We start from the raw sequence: 16,881 nt of genomic DNA on the forward strand, positions 1-16,881 counted from the left end.
CAGAAGGAAAGAACATAGCTGCATTTCATTTTGGGGTCTACTTACTAATTTTCTGATCTGGGGACCCTTTCCAAGCCTGCTTATTTCCATAATGAGGATTGTAATAGCACCCAAGGTAATGGATGTTTTGAGAAATAAATGAGGCAGACCATGTAAAGCGCTTAGCGTCGGGACAGGACATTACACAGTGCTGGATAAACCGTAGTTTCTTTTATTACTAGCAGGCCCTTAGTGTAATAGAGGAAGAGGAACCATTTCTAAAGGCAGAGATCTAGCTTCTGGTCCCATCAATCACTCTTCATCTGGGAGCCTTGGGCAAATCATTTAATCCCTTTTAAAGTTATTTCCCACATCCACAAACCAGGTGGTTGAGTGAAAATAACTCAAACTTTTTTTCCAATGAAAAAAATACTTAAGATGTTAATAACACTGACCCATCAAAGAAATCACACAGGGAAACCTAAAATTAGGTTCCTATTTACTATCCTCAAGTTTACAGACATAAAAAGTAACAGATATTTATAACAGGCATCATTACTCAGAAAACATGACATGTCTCATTTCAAATATGATTAGCAAGTTGGTATTTAACAAATGTGAATTAATCGTTAATATATAAAACACAGAATACCAAGACTGTTTTTTAAAAGAATTGTTTATTTACTGGACCTGGGGCAGATTAGATACACAACCAATTTTAAATTTACATCTTTTAACTCAATTTTGAAGTGTTTTCACACACACACGCACACAAATTGGCATGCAACAGTTGTCCTAAGGTAAAACACAGTCACCTTAAACTGTTGCAAGTATTTTCACCCAAGGTTGAAAAATTGTTTGTCCTGAACATGAAAACCTGTAACAAATTTAAATTAATTATATAAAACTCGTTACTTGTAGTTTTCCCCTTGCAAAGATCCAAAACAAAAGTACAAGTAACCAATATACATCAGTCACAACATAATCCTGGATCATCCCCACACCAAAACTAGATGCTCCTTTAATTTTAAACCCATCATCAGAGGCCAAGAGAAAGTCATTTCGTTTTATACAAAACAAAATTCACATGTGCCAAAAAAAGAAAGACCCAAGAAAAACAAAAACAAACACCCTAGTACTGACAGTAATGCTCAGTACACTAATTAAACAGTGGCCAAAATGCCACTGATCAAAAATAAAATAGTGGCTGTATATCACTGCAAAGAAATCCAAGAGGCTTTTAACCCTTTGGCTTCAGAAATCCAGATTTTTCCAATTATGTGAATGCATACCTCCTCCGTGCCAAGAGTAGAGAAAGTGGATGTGCCAGCATAGAAAGAAAAAGAACCACCGTTCACTGCAACACCCAGGAGAATTGGCTTTAATAGAGACTTCTTACAAGGTTAGGCAGAAACCAAAAAATGGTTATTAGCTGCTTGTGTCAACAATTTTAAGTGGAGGTGATTGAGTTCTAAGGTTCAAAGTAAAACTTTAAAGGGGAAAAAGGTTGTTGGTTTAAGTCTTATCTTTAAAGCAAAAACAAGATAGACAAAGTATAAAAGTACCAACCTGGTAGCATACTCTAGTCACAGAGCTCTGCCATTAGGCTGGACAGAAAATGTCAAGATTCAGATTGTTGTTTCTGGTAAGGACTCAACAACAAAATGAACCTTTAATGACTTGAACTGCAGGATAAGGGATCCCAAGAATACAGTCATTTTTAGTAAAGTACTATCAGTAAAGTACTATCCTGAACAAACTGCATTTTACTATGAAAACAAAAGGAAAGAAGATATAATAAGGACTATACACCTATATTCCACTTACAGTGTTTGAGTTCTGGAAGGACCTGTATATGGAGAAAGAACTGAAATATGAAATGCCAATCACATGTCAAATTTTCACTATAACTTTCCTAAAAAAGTGTTTTCCCCCAATATCTATTAATCACAAAGAAACAGAAGCTGTGAATGTACAGTTTAGAAAATAAAAACGTAGAAACTAATGACATTATTATGACCAAGATGTTTGGTAAACAGTGAATTATGAGTTTCGGATCATCAGGAAAAGGCTTTTTAAACAACCCTCCGGACTTCAAAAAATCTCTTCAGGTAGTAGATCTGTCCCAATGTCATGGCAACTAGAACAAGAGCTTCAAAGAAGGACCAAAGGACCACTCTGCTGTTTGTGTTGTCATTGACTGTTGAGGACAAACAAACAAACAAAATTTAACCAAAAAAAAAAAAAAGAAACAGCATAGGCATCATAAATTATCCCCTATTCTTAACTCCATGTGAGAGTAATACTTCACACAACATTCACAGTACTCTAAATACCTCTGTCTTTTGTCCCCAAGCAACTTAACGTACTTAGAAGCAGAGAACTTTAGATTTAGATGAGATCTTAAAGATTCATGGAGTTCAGTCAAGCCCAATCTGATTATGCATGAGAAAAGAGAGGAAAAGTGACCTGCCCAAGGTCACAGTCTAGGGTTAAAACCCAATTCAACACATTAGAAAGTCCCTGCATTACAATCCTTTTTGCTGAATCAGAAAACTGACTTAAAAAAAAAAAAAAACAAGAGATTATTTCAAGATCACAGAGTTAACCAAAAAGCACTACCTAACAAGTCAAAATGTGTCAGTCTAAGTGCCTTTCTCTTTAAACATTTATCCAATAAATATTTACTAAGCACTATGTACAGTACTTGGCATCTGTTCTAGATGGTGAGGTTTCTCAGTTTCATGGACCAATACTGGCAGCTACTACTAGACAAACCTGAACTAGTCTCATGATTTACCCCATTTTTAAGCTAAGAATTTGATCATCAAAGGAACAGCCGTGACTATATTAATTTATTCCACTCAATTTATATCACATTCTTTCAATTTCCTGATCAAATTCCTTAACTTTTTAAAAGCACTGGGTAGTTTCTGATTTTTCTGCAAATGGCCAATACTAAAAACAATAATAATGAGCAATACAGTAATATAGATGAATAACTGACTGTTGTATTTTCAGATGTACACCATTTATAAAAAGATAAACTAGAATTGCAATAAATGCTGGACTGATCACTCAGAAAGAAGTGAAAAGCAATTAAATGTTTCCAGAAAGATAACTTGTAGTTACTCAAGAAAAAAAAGTGGGTTTTTTTTCCAGAGTAAAAACAGACACATGCCCAAGAACATTAACTAGAACTCTAAAAACCACCAACACTTACATTTTAGTGCTAATTCCATGGCATGAAGTTTATTTCTGCTGCAAACTTAGTAACCAATTTCTAGCATAACTGAATGACTAGCATCTTAAAATTTTTGTCTAAAAGGGGAATGGCTGAGCAAATACTTCAAAATATTAAGCATCCACATAAAAAGAAGTATTTATGTCTCCCTTCACTTACAGAAAAATGCATCTTTAAGCTTAAACAGAACACACTGAAGCATACTAACATAGGAAAGTAACCATCTAGGAAAATGTGTGTATAGAAGACGCTGTACTCATGCCATTCACACATTAGCCTGATCTAAAAGCAACACAGCGCTATTACAATACTGTAGTGTAAAAAAAAAGTCTCATTATAGCCATCTCTGAGAAGCCAGTGTTATAGGAAGATGTACAAATAACAAACAACATTGTGGGAACTATTTGATTTGTGAACTTAAACTGAATGTCTAAAATTCTTCTTTGTTTGTGAAACAAATACAAGAGTATCTCCATTCAAATTAACGACGAGAGAATAAGGTTGGATGTCCCCATAGACTGGAAGATTGGTGCTTCCTCTGGCTGCTGTGTTCGCAAGAACCTCCTATTTCCTTAAGCCACCTGGCCTGAACTAGTTAAACTGCAAAGCAGTGAAAACTCTGAGTCCTCACACTTTGTTCACTGCCCTTCTCATCCCAGAATGGGCTGGCCCCCACTTGGGAGCAAAATAACCAACGGGTGAGGGAGAGAAGGTAGGGATTCCAGAGGGTGAGGAGATCAAGAGTGCAGGCAAGGAGAAGGAACCATGGTGGAAGAGGCAAGAGAGTATGCATAAAAGCCTTGGTCCATCTCAGGCCCCATTCCATCCCAAAAAAGGGAGAACAGAGGCACATCTCCAGTCTGTTACATTTACTCATTATTCTCCCAAGGAGAGGTGAAGCCTGTGCTCTAGGTCTTAAAGGGGCCTTTCCATCAGCAGCAAGAATAGATGTAAGAGTGTGGGAAGAACAGAAATCACATCTTAAAGAAATTCAACCTGTTCTTATCTATTTGAGTCGCTCTTCTCTCCACTCCCTACCCCAACTTCAAAACAAAGATTCCAGACATAAGCCACTTTGCATTTACAGACAAGCTTGCTCCCAGTGAGGTCTATCCCCAAGGACAACCTGGAGGATGAAGATACTGAATGGGTGTGGACCTGGATCTAAAATATGGTCATCTGGTCTGTGGGTCAATATGGTACCTCTTAATTTTAAATGCAAAAGCAACATAATTAATGCTACATCCTGGGCTAAAACAGGCTTTTGCAACCTAAGACGGGATTCCAATTATCAATGTTTCTGAAGACTAATACATTCTCAGTTCCCAGTTTACAAACTTGGGAGCCCAAACTGATCTTCATCTGGTGAGTACATCTATTCATGGTTTAATGCTTTCTATTTTAACTAGACTAAACCTTAGGTTTTAGAAAAACAGCTAAGCCTCAGCATATAACATTGACCACACTGGCACAAAAGTTTCAGATGTGTGATTGAAAACCAATGCAACACCACAGGGAACTCTGTTCAATGTTATGTGGCAGCCTGGATGGGAGAGGAGTCTGGGGGAGAATGGACACTTGTATATGTATGGCTGAGTCGCTTTGCTGTGCACCTGACACTATCACAACTTTGTTAATCGGCTATACTCCAATATAAAATAAAAAGTTAAAAAAAAAAACAATGCAATATCCATTTTACAGTTTTTCCTTTCTGCTTTACGAAAACCATTAGCTTACTCCCTAGCTGACCATACATTTTTTTAAACTCTTAATGTTTGGTTCAGAATGAATGTCCCAATAATAAACTAGTCTAGTACAAAGCTCTACAAAGAAACACGTATACTCAAAAAATATCTTTGCATAGATGTTTTTTTAAGTCAATATTTTAGTATGATTATGTTTGCAAAATTTCCAAATGAGAAAAATACAAGCTCTTGGGTAATACACCATCACCAACTCATGGCCCCCAGTCAAAGCATTAACTTACTTGCTCTGTGTATTCTCTCCCGAACTTCCATGTATTCCTGTTCATGCTTTACAGCTGTCATCGCCACTGCGAGCTCATTAATCATTTCTTCTAGCTTGTTCTGGTGAGCTAGAAAAGGATTTGAAAACAGATTAGCACATACTTGGCAATCTCTTTCTGAAAAATACTTATAAAGCAGTAAAAAAAAAAAAAAAAAAAAAATTCCTCCAGAGAAAGCATACAAAAGAAGCTATTTTTTTTTTTAATCTTTAAAAATTTATTTATTTTATTTTTGGCTGTGTTGGATCTTCGTTGCAGTGCACGGGCTTCTCACTGTGGTGGTCTCTCCTGTTGCGGAGCACGGGCTCTAGGTGCGAGGGCCTCAGCAGTCGTGGCGCACGGACTCAGTAGTTGTGGCTCGCGGGCTCTACAGCGCAGGCTCAGTAGTTGTGGCGCACGGGCTTAGCTGCTCCGCGGCATGTGGGATCTTCCCGGACCAGGGCTCAAACCCGTGTCTCCCGCATTAGCAGGCGGATTCTTAACCACTGTGCCACCAGGGAAGCCCCAAAAGAAGATATTTTTAAGAAATGGCTCAGACATCATTTGGGACTACTGACGACAATTTAATTCTCAAAGCATTTTTTAAAGTTCATTCCCAGTAGAGAAACCTTTTTCAGAGTAGGAAACATACTATACAACGTTTACTAACTAAAGGACTACAACCCTAAGAAATGTCTTCCAAGGAATTCCTAAGTGAAGTTCACTAAACCCACTCCTAACCATAGTGGAGAAAAAAAAAGACTGGCGGGGGGGTGGGGAGGGGCTGCCACAAAACATAAACAAAACCCTAATAATAATCCTATAAATAACAATATTTAAACTAAATCAAAATCTACTCTTAAAAAATCATGTAACTCTAATGTTAATTTAGGAGTAGTATCAAAACTGACTTTTAATCTTTATGAAGCTGAACAGAGAAAAACATGAAGACGTTCTGAGGAAAATCCACACCAACTCAACATTCTTCTATTACAGTCAAAGCAATAATTTCACTATAGTGGGAAACAGCAGACACTGCAAGTGAAGAAACAAGCTTTCAGCCGCGCAGAGTTTAAAAGCAGGTATTCTCTTTAGCAAGGTAAACTAACAGTTCTGAAAAATAAGTGTATGCTTCTAGGTAGTGCTGTATTATGATAATGAACAAACAGGTATGAAAAAAATATACCACAAGGGAAGACTGCATCGGAGGGGTTTCTTCAGGACTGCCCAAGATTGGGCCTCATCCTGAATTCCAAATTGCCACAGATAATCCTACATTTCTTAAGAGAAACCAAGAGCCTCTACCATTTTAAGGTAGTTGGGCTGGAATCACAAATGATCCCTCACTAGCTTCATGTCAGAAGCCTACGCACTAGGTGGAACCTTTAGAGCACGGTTTCTCAGGAGAAGCACTGTGGACATTTTGGACCATATAATTCTTTGTGGTGGGAAGCTGTCCAATGCATTGTACGACCACCAACCCAGCCATGAGAATCAAAAATGTTTCCAGATACTGCCAAACGTCCCCTGGGCGGCAAAAATAATCCTAACCTGAGAACCACTGCTTTAGAGGAAAGCTTGATTTTATAGCTGCCATTCACTGATATTAACAAGCAAAAGCGAGAATTTTAAATATCGTGTTAAAAGATTTAAGAAGAGTATTCACATTCATCAGCCAACATTTTCTGACTATTTAGAAAGGACTAATTTCCAGAAAATGAACAAAGTCAAAGCCCTTCAAAACTCCTAATTCTCCTTGAGAATTAGCCAAGTCCTGAACTGCAAATGACCCTGAAAAGCAAGCACAGAAATTTCTTAGTAGTATGATTCTCTAAATTCTATAGATTTCAACACCTAAAAACAGTTCACCTTCTTTATGTAAATACTCTACTAAGTGCTCACTATCTAGGTCAAATGATATCACATTAATACTATGAAATACTATTAAAACTACTACTACTACTACTAGTTTCCAAAAATCCTGAAACGTACTGTGCTCCAAAAAAAAAAAAAAAATCCTTATGTGCTGGTTCCTGGTAAGCAATTTATCCAGAAGAATCAATTTAGGGTTCGTTGCTGGTCAGCTGAGGAATAAAAATTAATCCAACTGCAACATATGTCTGACAAAGCTTTTGTCACCTTATCTAGACATGGCTCCTAGAACTGCATTTCACATCTGACCAAGTTTCAAATGACCTAACCTGTATCTCCTGTAACCAAATAAAAACCACCAAAAAACAACCACTCTAAAACTCTAAATTAGTTGTAGGTTTTTTTTTTTAACTAAGAGAAAAAACAAAAAACACTCTCATGCTAACAAACTGAGGTTAGAAAGAAGGAAAGCAGAAATTAGACAGTAGCCAACAAAAATATGCAGAAAGACAGGATGTTGTCAAAAATCAATCCACATACCATCCCAGGTATCTCCACCACCTGAAGAAGAGTGTAAGATATAAACACACACATACAAAGAGTTTAGCTAAACTAGTCATGTATACAAATGAGCAACTAAATATGTATATACCAGAGTAAGCAAATTAACAGAACAAACAACCTAAGACACATGTAACCTACATGCTTACAAGAGCACAACTGACTAAGAAAAGCTGCCTGAAATGGCAATTGTAAAGAACTAAAATATAAACATGAACCTCCAATAACTTCTTTTTGTTAATTAGGAGATCTGGATAAATAAAAAGTATATTTCACAAAAGGTTTTTGGTCGTAAATACAGTCAGTGAACCTAAAATAAGATATCAAACACTCCACTCAGGTGGATAAAATGTACAGAATTAATATTAACTCTTAGAATGTGATATCAATCTTCTGAATGTTCATCTCACCTTCTGTTTCCATGTCTTGTCCTTTGGGGGCCTCCCCAATATCAATGGTGAACATCACTATCTTTGGAGTCATGGTGGACATCCTATTGCTAAAACAGAACTTATATGTTCCATCCATGTGAGCAGCAAATGTGTATTTCCCACTGGACTCCCGGTCTCCTTTATAAATTCCTTTATTATCAGGCCCTGTAATCTGGAAGCAGGAGAGAAATGCGTGAGACAGCTCAAAAGATTTAAAATTGTAAGTGATGTCTGTTGGCAATAGAACATTCTCTAAGAAAATGTAACCTGCCGTTGGCTCCACTTCAGTTACTGACAGTAACCTCTTTAGGCTGCAGTTCTCCCATTTAAGAAACAAGGCTCTCTGAACACCTTTCAACTCTACATTTGTCTACGTGACTACATTTGTCTTATTTGTCCAACTTAAATGTAAACCCCCCAGAAACACACCTTACACTTGTCTTCAAGTGGCCCAATACCACCAACAAACAGGCAAATATGCAGCTGTTAATATCAAAACCAGAAAAAAATAAATCTCTTTAAGAGTTTTGAGCAAGCTACACGTCTAGGTTTTCCTGGTTGATCTGCCGGTAAAGGAATCTGCTTTATCTGAGATGCCTGAAGGCCTAAGGGAAAGGACTAGGCTGGAAATTGGGAGCCCCATGTTCTCACCCCAGTGTGTTACAAATCAGCTGTTCGGCCTTGCTCAAATCAGTTCCTCTTATGAAGCCCGTGCCACCTGTAAAACTTGCAGACTGAAATAGTTGATGTCTTAAGATCTTAGCTAATTTTAAGTCATTCCTTCCATCATCTCCTTATTTCTGGACTTCACTTGTTTTGTGCGATTTATGTCCTGCTCAGTTGATGGTCACTGTCAGATGGAAAATCCTTAGACCCAACTAATCATGCTAACAGGTGAATTTAAATAGTAATTACATCTGGTTTCCTAAAAAAAGTCAGAGGCGAGTCATTCCCTGGGCTTAAAAAAAGACACAGGAGAAATTTTAGGGACTGCTAGTTTCTTAAAATAATTTTCCGTTTTCTCCAGATACTACGCTGCAGTCACTTCTAAACTGCATGACCCAACTCCACTCTCCCAGTCATGAGATGGCTAAACGAGGTATCCGGAGGTTTGTGTAAGAACGAGTTAACTCGGGTGAAAAAATAAAGGCAAACACAACGCGAACGTCTGCCTAGCACTCCTCCATAGCTTCCGATTTACTTTTTCAGAAGTTTCCATGCCACGTCCCAACTTTAATTCGCGCTATGAAGGGAAGCAGCTGATGACCGGATCGAGACCTGCCATCAGCTAAACGCGACTGTGAAGCGCCTCCTGGGCCCGGAGCTGACACGCGGCGCTTGGTCGACAAAGCTCGGCGACAGGTTCCAAGGGGAACCCGCCGTTCAAGTTGAGAATCCAAAGCAACCACGCAACGGCTTCGTATCCCGAGCGGAGCCCGGAATCCGGGCGGGCGCGGGGAAAGGGGCCGTTAGGGGGTCGCCGGGTGGCGGCTCGGGCCCCTCCCTGTACTGGGACAGCGGCCTCCGTGTCCCGCTCCCCCCGCGGGCCCCGGGTGCCGACAACCCCCGAGCGGCCGCGCGACCCCGCCTCGGCCGCGGGCAACGCGCCCGCACCTCCACGTCGATGTCCAGGAAGCCGCCCTCGGCCACCTCGAAGATGAGGCCCATCTTGGTGCCCGAGGTGACCCGCTCGAAGAAGCACTCCTCGGCATGCGCGTCGATGCTGACGAAGTAGCCCGAGGCCGTGGCCAGGAGGGCGGCCAGGAGCACCAGCAGCTCAGCGAGCGTCACCATGGTGGGGCTGGGGCCGAAGCCAGGACCGGGATTGCGGCCTCCAGAGCCGCCGTCGCCGCTGCCGCCGCTGTCGTCTCAGCCGCCGCCACCTCAGCTCCGCCCCTTCCGGCTGCGCCACCCGAGGGGGCTGATGCGGGCGCCGTGGATTGGTGGACGCCAGTAGCTGCCACGTAAAGGACGCACGGCGGCTGCCGAGGGACAAGGCGGCTCTGCGCGGCCCGAGCCTGGACGGTGGCTCCGAAGGACCAGAAACCATCGTCCGCGTCCCTATCCCCGTTCGCGTACAACCTAAGTTTCCGTAGAGCACACTAGAAAGCGGTAGTATCAAGAAACCTCTTCCGCCCCATGCAAGACCTTCTTAGGGTTATCCATAAAGACGGCGAAAGATTTGGAGGCAGCAAAGGAGTGGAAGGAGGAATGGGGCTGAAGCCAAGGACTTGAGATGTTATGTTAGCCTCCCCTCACCTAGCAACAACCGACTGGGGAAGGATGGGGACGGGTATAGACTGGGAAGTGGCACGAGGAAACCTCCTGCGATGTTGGAAATGTTTTATATCGTCACCTAAATGATGGGTACATGAGTGTTTACGTATGCTTTTTTTAAAACTCAAGAAGCTGTATACTTAAGAGTAAAAAGAGTATTTTACTGTATGTGTATAATACAACTACAAAAAAACAAAAAACCTTTACCTTGTCTACATCCTCCAAAATTAGAAGTCTCTCACCTCCCCAAAGTCTTGCTGACACCCCACACCCCTTTAGCTCTTGCCAGCTACTAAGACAATTTTTTTCCACTCTTTGCCTCCACCTATACTCCTATTCATCCGTCAAAACCCAACTCAGATGTCCTCTCCAGACCTCCTTCTGCCAAATACTAGACCCTTCCTCTGTGCTTACAAGGCAGATTTGTGCCTACTGAGTTATCGTTATTTACCAGTCTGTGTCACTCATGAGGCACTAGTCCTGGCATGTGTGTACTATGCTCTTAGGCTGTAGCATAGGGCCACAAAAAACCTCACTCATGACATGTTAGCTGACATATCAAGTTCACTGAACTGGCCTGAAGATGAGATCTGGGTTGTTACTCCAGTGTTGCACATAGCTGTGTGACCTTAATTATGTTCCCTCACCTCTCTGAACCTTAATTTCCCTCTCTGTAAAAAATGTGCCACCACATTCTTTGCTTATCTGGTAAAGTTATCATGAGGATACGGTGACAGTATGTACATAAATGTGCTGTGCAAGTTTGAGGGATTATTTCTTCAAAGGCTATCAGGCAATAGGGGGCAGTAGTGGCCCAGTATCCAGTTTCCCACTCAGGTGTCAAGAAACAGGTGCAGCTAGGGTGATGGAAGGTTCCTGGCTGTGACAATGTGTTACTGAACTCAGAGTTCTAGTAATGGTCCCCTGATTCCCCACCTTGCAAACTATGGCAAAGGCCCTGCTTCTCCTGGCAGGTCAGTTCTGTAGTGTTATCCTGGCAGCCTTCACTGGAGGGAGGCTCAGCCTAGAGCTTGCTTCTCCAGCCTCACCAGCCCATTTAGAAGCCACTATTTCCCTATAGTAAATCTCTTTCTGCTTCTAATACCTTAGAGGTTTCCTATTAAAGTGAATTAAACTGACAAATATAGCCTTTTTGACTTCCCAAGCAACCCAACTCTGTAGAAAAGTACCAAGAACAATTCTGTTTTTATCGGGATGTTAAATGTTAATTTTCATTTTCAAACTGATTAATATTCTAACTCCACGTGTCAGGGATTTAAAATGTGGACACTTAGCATCTCAGTGGACCACAGTGAATTGTATATTATGGGGGTTTTATTATGTAAGTCATGGGACCCAAATTCAAATGCCTTCAGGGATCAGGCAGTTTATATGAGATGGCATCAGCTTAAGGCAATAGGGAGTAGGGAGGACTGTGGCAAACTGAAGCATAGATACTGTATCTAAATACATTCAACTCCAATTTTTGAAAACGTGGTGGCCAAACCAAAGATGCAGCCAGAAGTCATCTATAAATTTATATGTTATATTATAAAAGTAATGGTGCTATCAAAAATTGGAAAAGAGACAAAAGTAACTCTAATCACAAAGCTATAAAATCTGTCAACTACATGGTATATTTTCTTCTTTGCCCAGGTTTTTCTTTTTACCATCCTTGTCATAATTACTCATCAAGTATCTTTCAACAATATTTCAGGATCTGAAGACAAATTAACTCAAAGAACTACAAGCTCTCAGGATTTGTCAGGTCACCCGCAGAGTTGTTCAGCCATCATCACCACTGTCTAGTTCCAAAACATTTCATCACCCCAAAAAGAAACGCTGACTTATTAGCAGTCATACCCCATTCCCCATACCGCGCCCCCCCACACCCAGGCTGATCTACCTTCTGTCTCTATGGATTTGGAGGAAATCATATATGTGGCCTTTTGTGACTAGCTTCTTTCACCTAGCATAATGTTTTCAAGGTTCATCCATGTTGTAGCCTGTGTCAGTATACCATTCCTTTCTATGGCAGAACAATACTGTATTATGTGGATAGACCATATTTTGTTTACCCATTCACCCATTGATGGACATTGGGTTGTTTCCACTTTTTGGCTATTATTAGGAAAGCTGCTATGAACGTTCACGTACACATTCTTGTTTGGACATAGAGTGGACAAGATAAATTATTTCTTCTTGGAATCAGAGGCTTGTTGTGGCAGAGACTAGGAAACCAGGTTAGAAAGTGATGAGGGATTTGTATCAGTTGCATAGTCAGTTCTCCAATGCTGACAAGTTTTAAAGAGAATAACAAAGGCTGTTTCCACAGAAAGGCTAAATCAGCTTTCTGCTGTCTGGGTATTAACATTCCCCGTCCCTTCTGGTCCCACAGAAGTCTTTTTTAACATTAGGAAAGAGTAAAGGAGACTAGAGAATTTTCTTTCATTTTTCTTTTCAGTTTTTTTTTTTCCACGCCACACGGCGTGTGGGATCTTAGTTCCCCAACCAGGGATGGAACCCGTGCCCCCTGCAGTGGAAGCACGGAGTCTTAACCACTAGACCACCAGGGAAGTCCCTCATTTTCAGCTTTAAAATGTCACTTCTGGGACTTCCCTGGTGGCGCAGTGGTTAAGAATCCGCCTGCCAACGCAGGGGACACGGGTTCGAGCCCTGGTCTGGGAAAATCCCACATGCCGCGGAGCAACTAAGCCCGTGCGCCACAACTACTGAGCCCACGCGCCTAGAGCCCATGCTCCGCAACAAGAGAAGCCACTGCAATGAGAAGCCCGCGCACCACAACCAAGAGTAGCCCCCGCTCACCGCAACTAGAGAAAGCCCGCGCGCAGCAACAAAAACCCAATGTAGCCAAAAATAAATAAATTAAAAAAAAAAAAGAATCCGCCTGCCAATGCAGGGGACACAGTTTCAAGTCCTGGTCCGGGAAGATCCCACATGCCACGGAGCAACTAAGCCCGTGCACCACAACTACTGAGCCTGCGCTCTGGAGCCGACAAGCCACAACTACTGAGCCCGTGTGCCACAACTACTGAAGCCCGCATGCCTAGAGCCCGTGCTCCACAACAAGAGAAGCCACTGCAATGAGAAGCCCGCGCACCGCAACGAAGAGTAGCCCCCGCTCGCCGCAGCTAGAGAAAGCCCGCGTGCAGCAACGAAAACCCAACACAACCAAAAATTTTTTTAAAAGTCACTTTATTAAAAACAATATTGATATACAAAAATAATGAAAATTCAATACAAGTTTGACCACAGTATCAGCACTTTATCAAATAAGCTGTTCTGGGGGACTCCGTGCTAGGCCTTCAATCTCAGCCCCATCCCAGCCCTCTCTGCTCACCTCTGCATCACAAGGAAATCTGTTTCCCAGGCTCCCTTTCACTCTGCTTCCTGGTAGGTTCAGCCGGTTCCAGGCACTGGCGGAAGATTAGAGGGCGGAGGAAGGAAGAAAGCAGAGTATTTGTCTCCCTCACTGCTTTGGGAAGCACCTCCGCTAGGGACTGCACGTTCAAGGCTCCAGCTTCTCTGAAGGTCCCGTTTCCACTGGGTGGTCCTGGGTCCTGAGCTTTGATAGTCCTAATTCCTCCCTTCCATTCTCTAGTCCTAAGTGGGTTGGTGTCTTTCTGCTTTTGTTAATCTGTGCACTGTCTCACCATCCTGTTGGGTTACTCAGCTCTATCATTGACTGTTATGATGGTTTCAAAATGTATCCAGGAATTCCGTGATCCTCCTCCCTTCAAAAGGTGGAGCCTGGGGAATTCCCTGGCGGTCCAGTGGTTAGGGCTCTGAGCTTCCACTACAGGGGGCACGGGTTCGATCCCTGGTCGGGGAACTAAGATCCCACATGCTGCACGGCACAGCCAAAAATATATATATATATATATATATATATAATTGGAGCCTAATTCCCCTCCCTTGGAATGGGAGGCAGAATTGACTTAGTGACTGACCTCTGCCTAAGAGAATGTGGAATATGTGACAGTCTGTGACTTCCAAAGCTAGGTCAGAAAAGGAACTGTTGCTTCTCCCTTGTTCTCGCTCTCTTTTTTTTTTTTTTTTTTCTGACTTTTTCTTTTTTTTTATGAATTTTTGAATTTTATTTTATTTATTTTTTTATACAGCAGGTTCTTATTAGTTATCTATTTTATACATATTCGTGTATATGTCAATCCCAATCTCGCAATTCATCCCACCACCACCACCCACGCCCCACCACTTTCCCCCCTTGGTGTCCACACATTTGTTCTCTACATCTGTGTCTCTATTTCTGCCCTGCAAACCGGTTCATCTGCAACATTTTTTTAGGCCCCACATATATGCGTTAATATACGATATTTGTTTTTCTCTTTCTGACTTACTTCACTCTGTATGACAGTCTCTAGATCCATCCATGTCTGTACAAATGACCCAATTTCGTTCCTTTTTATGGCTGAGTAATATTCTATTGTATATATGTACCACATCTTCTTTATCCATTCGTCTGTCGATGGGCATTTAGATTGCTTCCATGTCCTGGCTAATGCAATAGTGCTGCAATGAACATTGGGGTGCATGTGTCTTTTTGAATTATGGTTTTCTCTGGGTATATGCCCAGTACTGGGATTGCTGGATCATATGGTAATTCTATTTTTAGTTTTTTAAGGAACCTCCATACTGTTCTCCACAGTGGCTGTATCAATTTACATTCCCACCAACAGTGCAAGAGGGTTCCCTTTTCTCCACACCCTCTCCAGCATTTGTTGTTTGTAGATTTTCTGATGATGCCCATTCTAACTGGTGTGACGTGATACCTCATTGTAGTTTTGATTTGCATTTCTCTAATAATGAGTGATGTTGAGCAGCTTTTCATGTGCTTCTTGGCCATCTGTATGTCTTCTTTGGAGAAATGTCTATTTAGGTCTTCTGCCCATTTTTGGATTGGGTTGTTTGTTTTTTTAATATTGAGCTGCATGTGCTGTTTATATATTTTGGAGATTAATCCTTTGTCTGTTGATTCATTTGCAAATATTTTCTCCCATTCTGAGGGTTGTGTTTTCATCTTGTTTGTAGTTTCCTTTGCTGTGCAAAAGCTTTAAAGTTTCATTAGGTCCCATTTGTTTATTTTTGTTTTTATTTCCATTATTCTAGGAGGTGGATCAAAAAAGATCTTGCTGTGATTTGTGTAAGAGTGTTCTTCCTATGTTTTCCTCTAAGAGTTTTATAGTGCCTGGTCTTACATTTAGGTCTCGAATCCATTTTGAGTTTATTTTTGTGTATGGTGTTAGGGAGTGTTCTAATTTCATTCTTTTACATGTAGCTGTCCAGTTTTCCCAGCACCACTTATTGAAGAGACTGTCTTTTCTCCATTGTATATCCTTGCCTCCTTTGTCATAGATTAGTTGACCATAGGTGCATGGGTTCACCTCTGGGCTTTCTATCCTGTTCCATTGATTTATATTTCTGTTTTTGTGCCAGTACCATATTGTCTTGATTACTGTAGCTTTGTAGTATAATCTGAAGTCAGGGAGTCTGATTCCTCCAGGTCCGTTTTTTTCCCTCAAGACTGCTTTGGCTATTTGGGGTCTTTTGTGTCTCCATACAAATTTTAAGATTTTTTGTTCTAGTTCTGTAAAAAATGCCACTGGTAATTTGATAGGGATTGCATTGAATCTGTAGATTGCTTTGGGTAGTAGAGTCATTTTCACAATATTGATTCTTCCAATCCAAGAACATGGTATATCTCTCCATCTGTGTGTGTCATCTTTGATTTCTTTCATCAGTGTCTGATAGTTTTCTGAGTTCAGGTCTTTTACCTCCTTAGGTAGGTTTATTCCTAGGTATTTTATTCTCTTTGTTGCAATGGTGAATGGGATTGTTTCCTTAATTTCATTTTCTGATCTTTCATTGTTAGTGTATAGGAATGCAACAGATTTCTGTGCATTAATTTTGTATCCTGCAACTTTACCAAATTCTTTGATTAGCTCTAGTAGTTTTCTGATGGCATCTTTAGGATTCTGTATGTATAGTATCATGTCATCTGCAAACAGTGACAGTTTTACTTCTTCTTTTCCAATTTGTATTCCTTTTATTTCTTTTTCTTCTCTGATTGCTGTGGCTAGGACTTCCAAAACTATGTTGAATAATAGTGGCGAGAGTGGACATCCTTGTCTTGTTCTTGATCTTAGAGGAAATGCTTTCAATTTTTCACCATTGAGAATGATGTTTGCTGTGGGTTTGTCGTATATGGCCTTTATTTTGTTGAGGTAGGTTCCCTCTATGCCCACTTTCTGGAGAGTTTTTATCATAAATCGGTGTTGAATTTTGTCAAAAGCTTTTTCTGCATCTATTGAGATGATCATATGGTTTTTATTCTTCAATTTGTTAATATGATGTATCACATTGATTGATTTGCATATATTGAAGAATCCTTGCATCCCTGGGGCAAATCCCAGTTGATCATGGTGTTTGATCCTTTTAATGTGTTGCTGGATTCTGTTTGCTAGTATTTTGTT

The 16,881-nt window shown here is 40.9% G+C and overlaps 1 protein-coding gene across 2 annotated transcripts; it reads right to left on the reverse strand.

Moving 5' to 3' along the window:
• Positions 1-637: 637 nt before the first annotated feature.
• On the reverse strand, positions 638-9,996 carry TMED2 (transmembrane p24 trafficking protein 2). Of its 2 annotated transcripts, XM_036823209.1 has the most exons (5): positions 9,707-9,996; positions 8,072-8,264; positions 7,641-7,661; positions 5,211-5,318; positions 638-2,179 (listed from the first exon to the last, which is right to left on the reverse strand). In XM_036823209.1, the coding sequence occupies exons 1-5, from the start codon at positions 9,884-9,886 to the stop codon at positions 2,055-2,057; spliced, it is 627 nt and encodes a 208-aa protein (XP_036679104.1). In that variant the 5' UTR covers positions 9,887-9,996; the 3' UTR covers positions 638-2,054. The 2 variants fall into 2 exon arrangements, with proteins under 2 accessions (XP_036679104.1, XP_036679105.1); XM_036823210.1 differs by lacking the exon at positions 7,641-7,661 and having other exon boundaries at positions 9,707-9,995.
• Positions 9,997-16,881: the final 6,885 nt, after the last annotated feature.

Source organism: Balaenoptera musculus, chromosome 14 (assembly GCF_009873245.2).
Source record: "Balaenoptera musculus isolate JJ_BM4_2016_0621 chromosome 14, mBalMus1.pri.v3, whole genome shotgun sequence".
Classification (NCBI taxonomy): domain Eukaryota; kingdom Metazoa; phylum Chordata; class Mammalia; order Artiodactyla; family Balaenopteridae; genus Balaenoptera; species Balaenoptera musculus.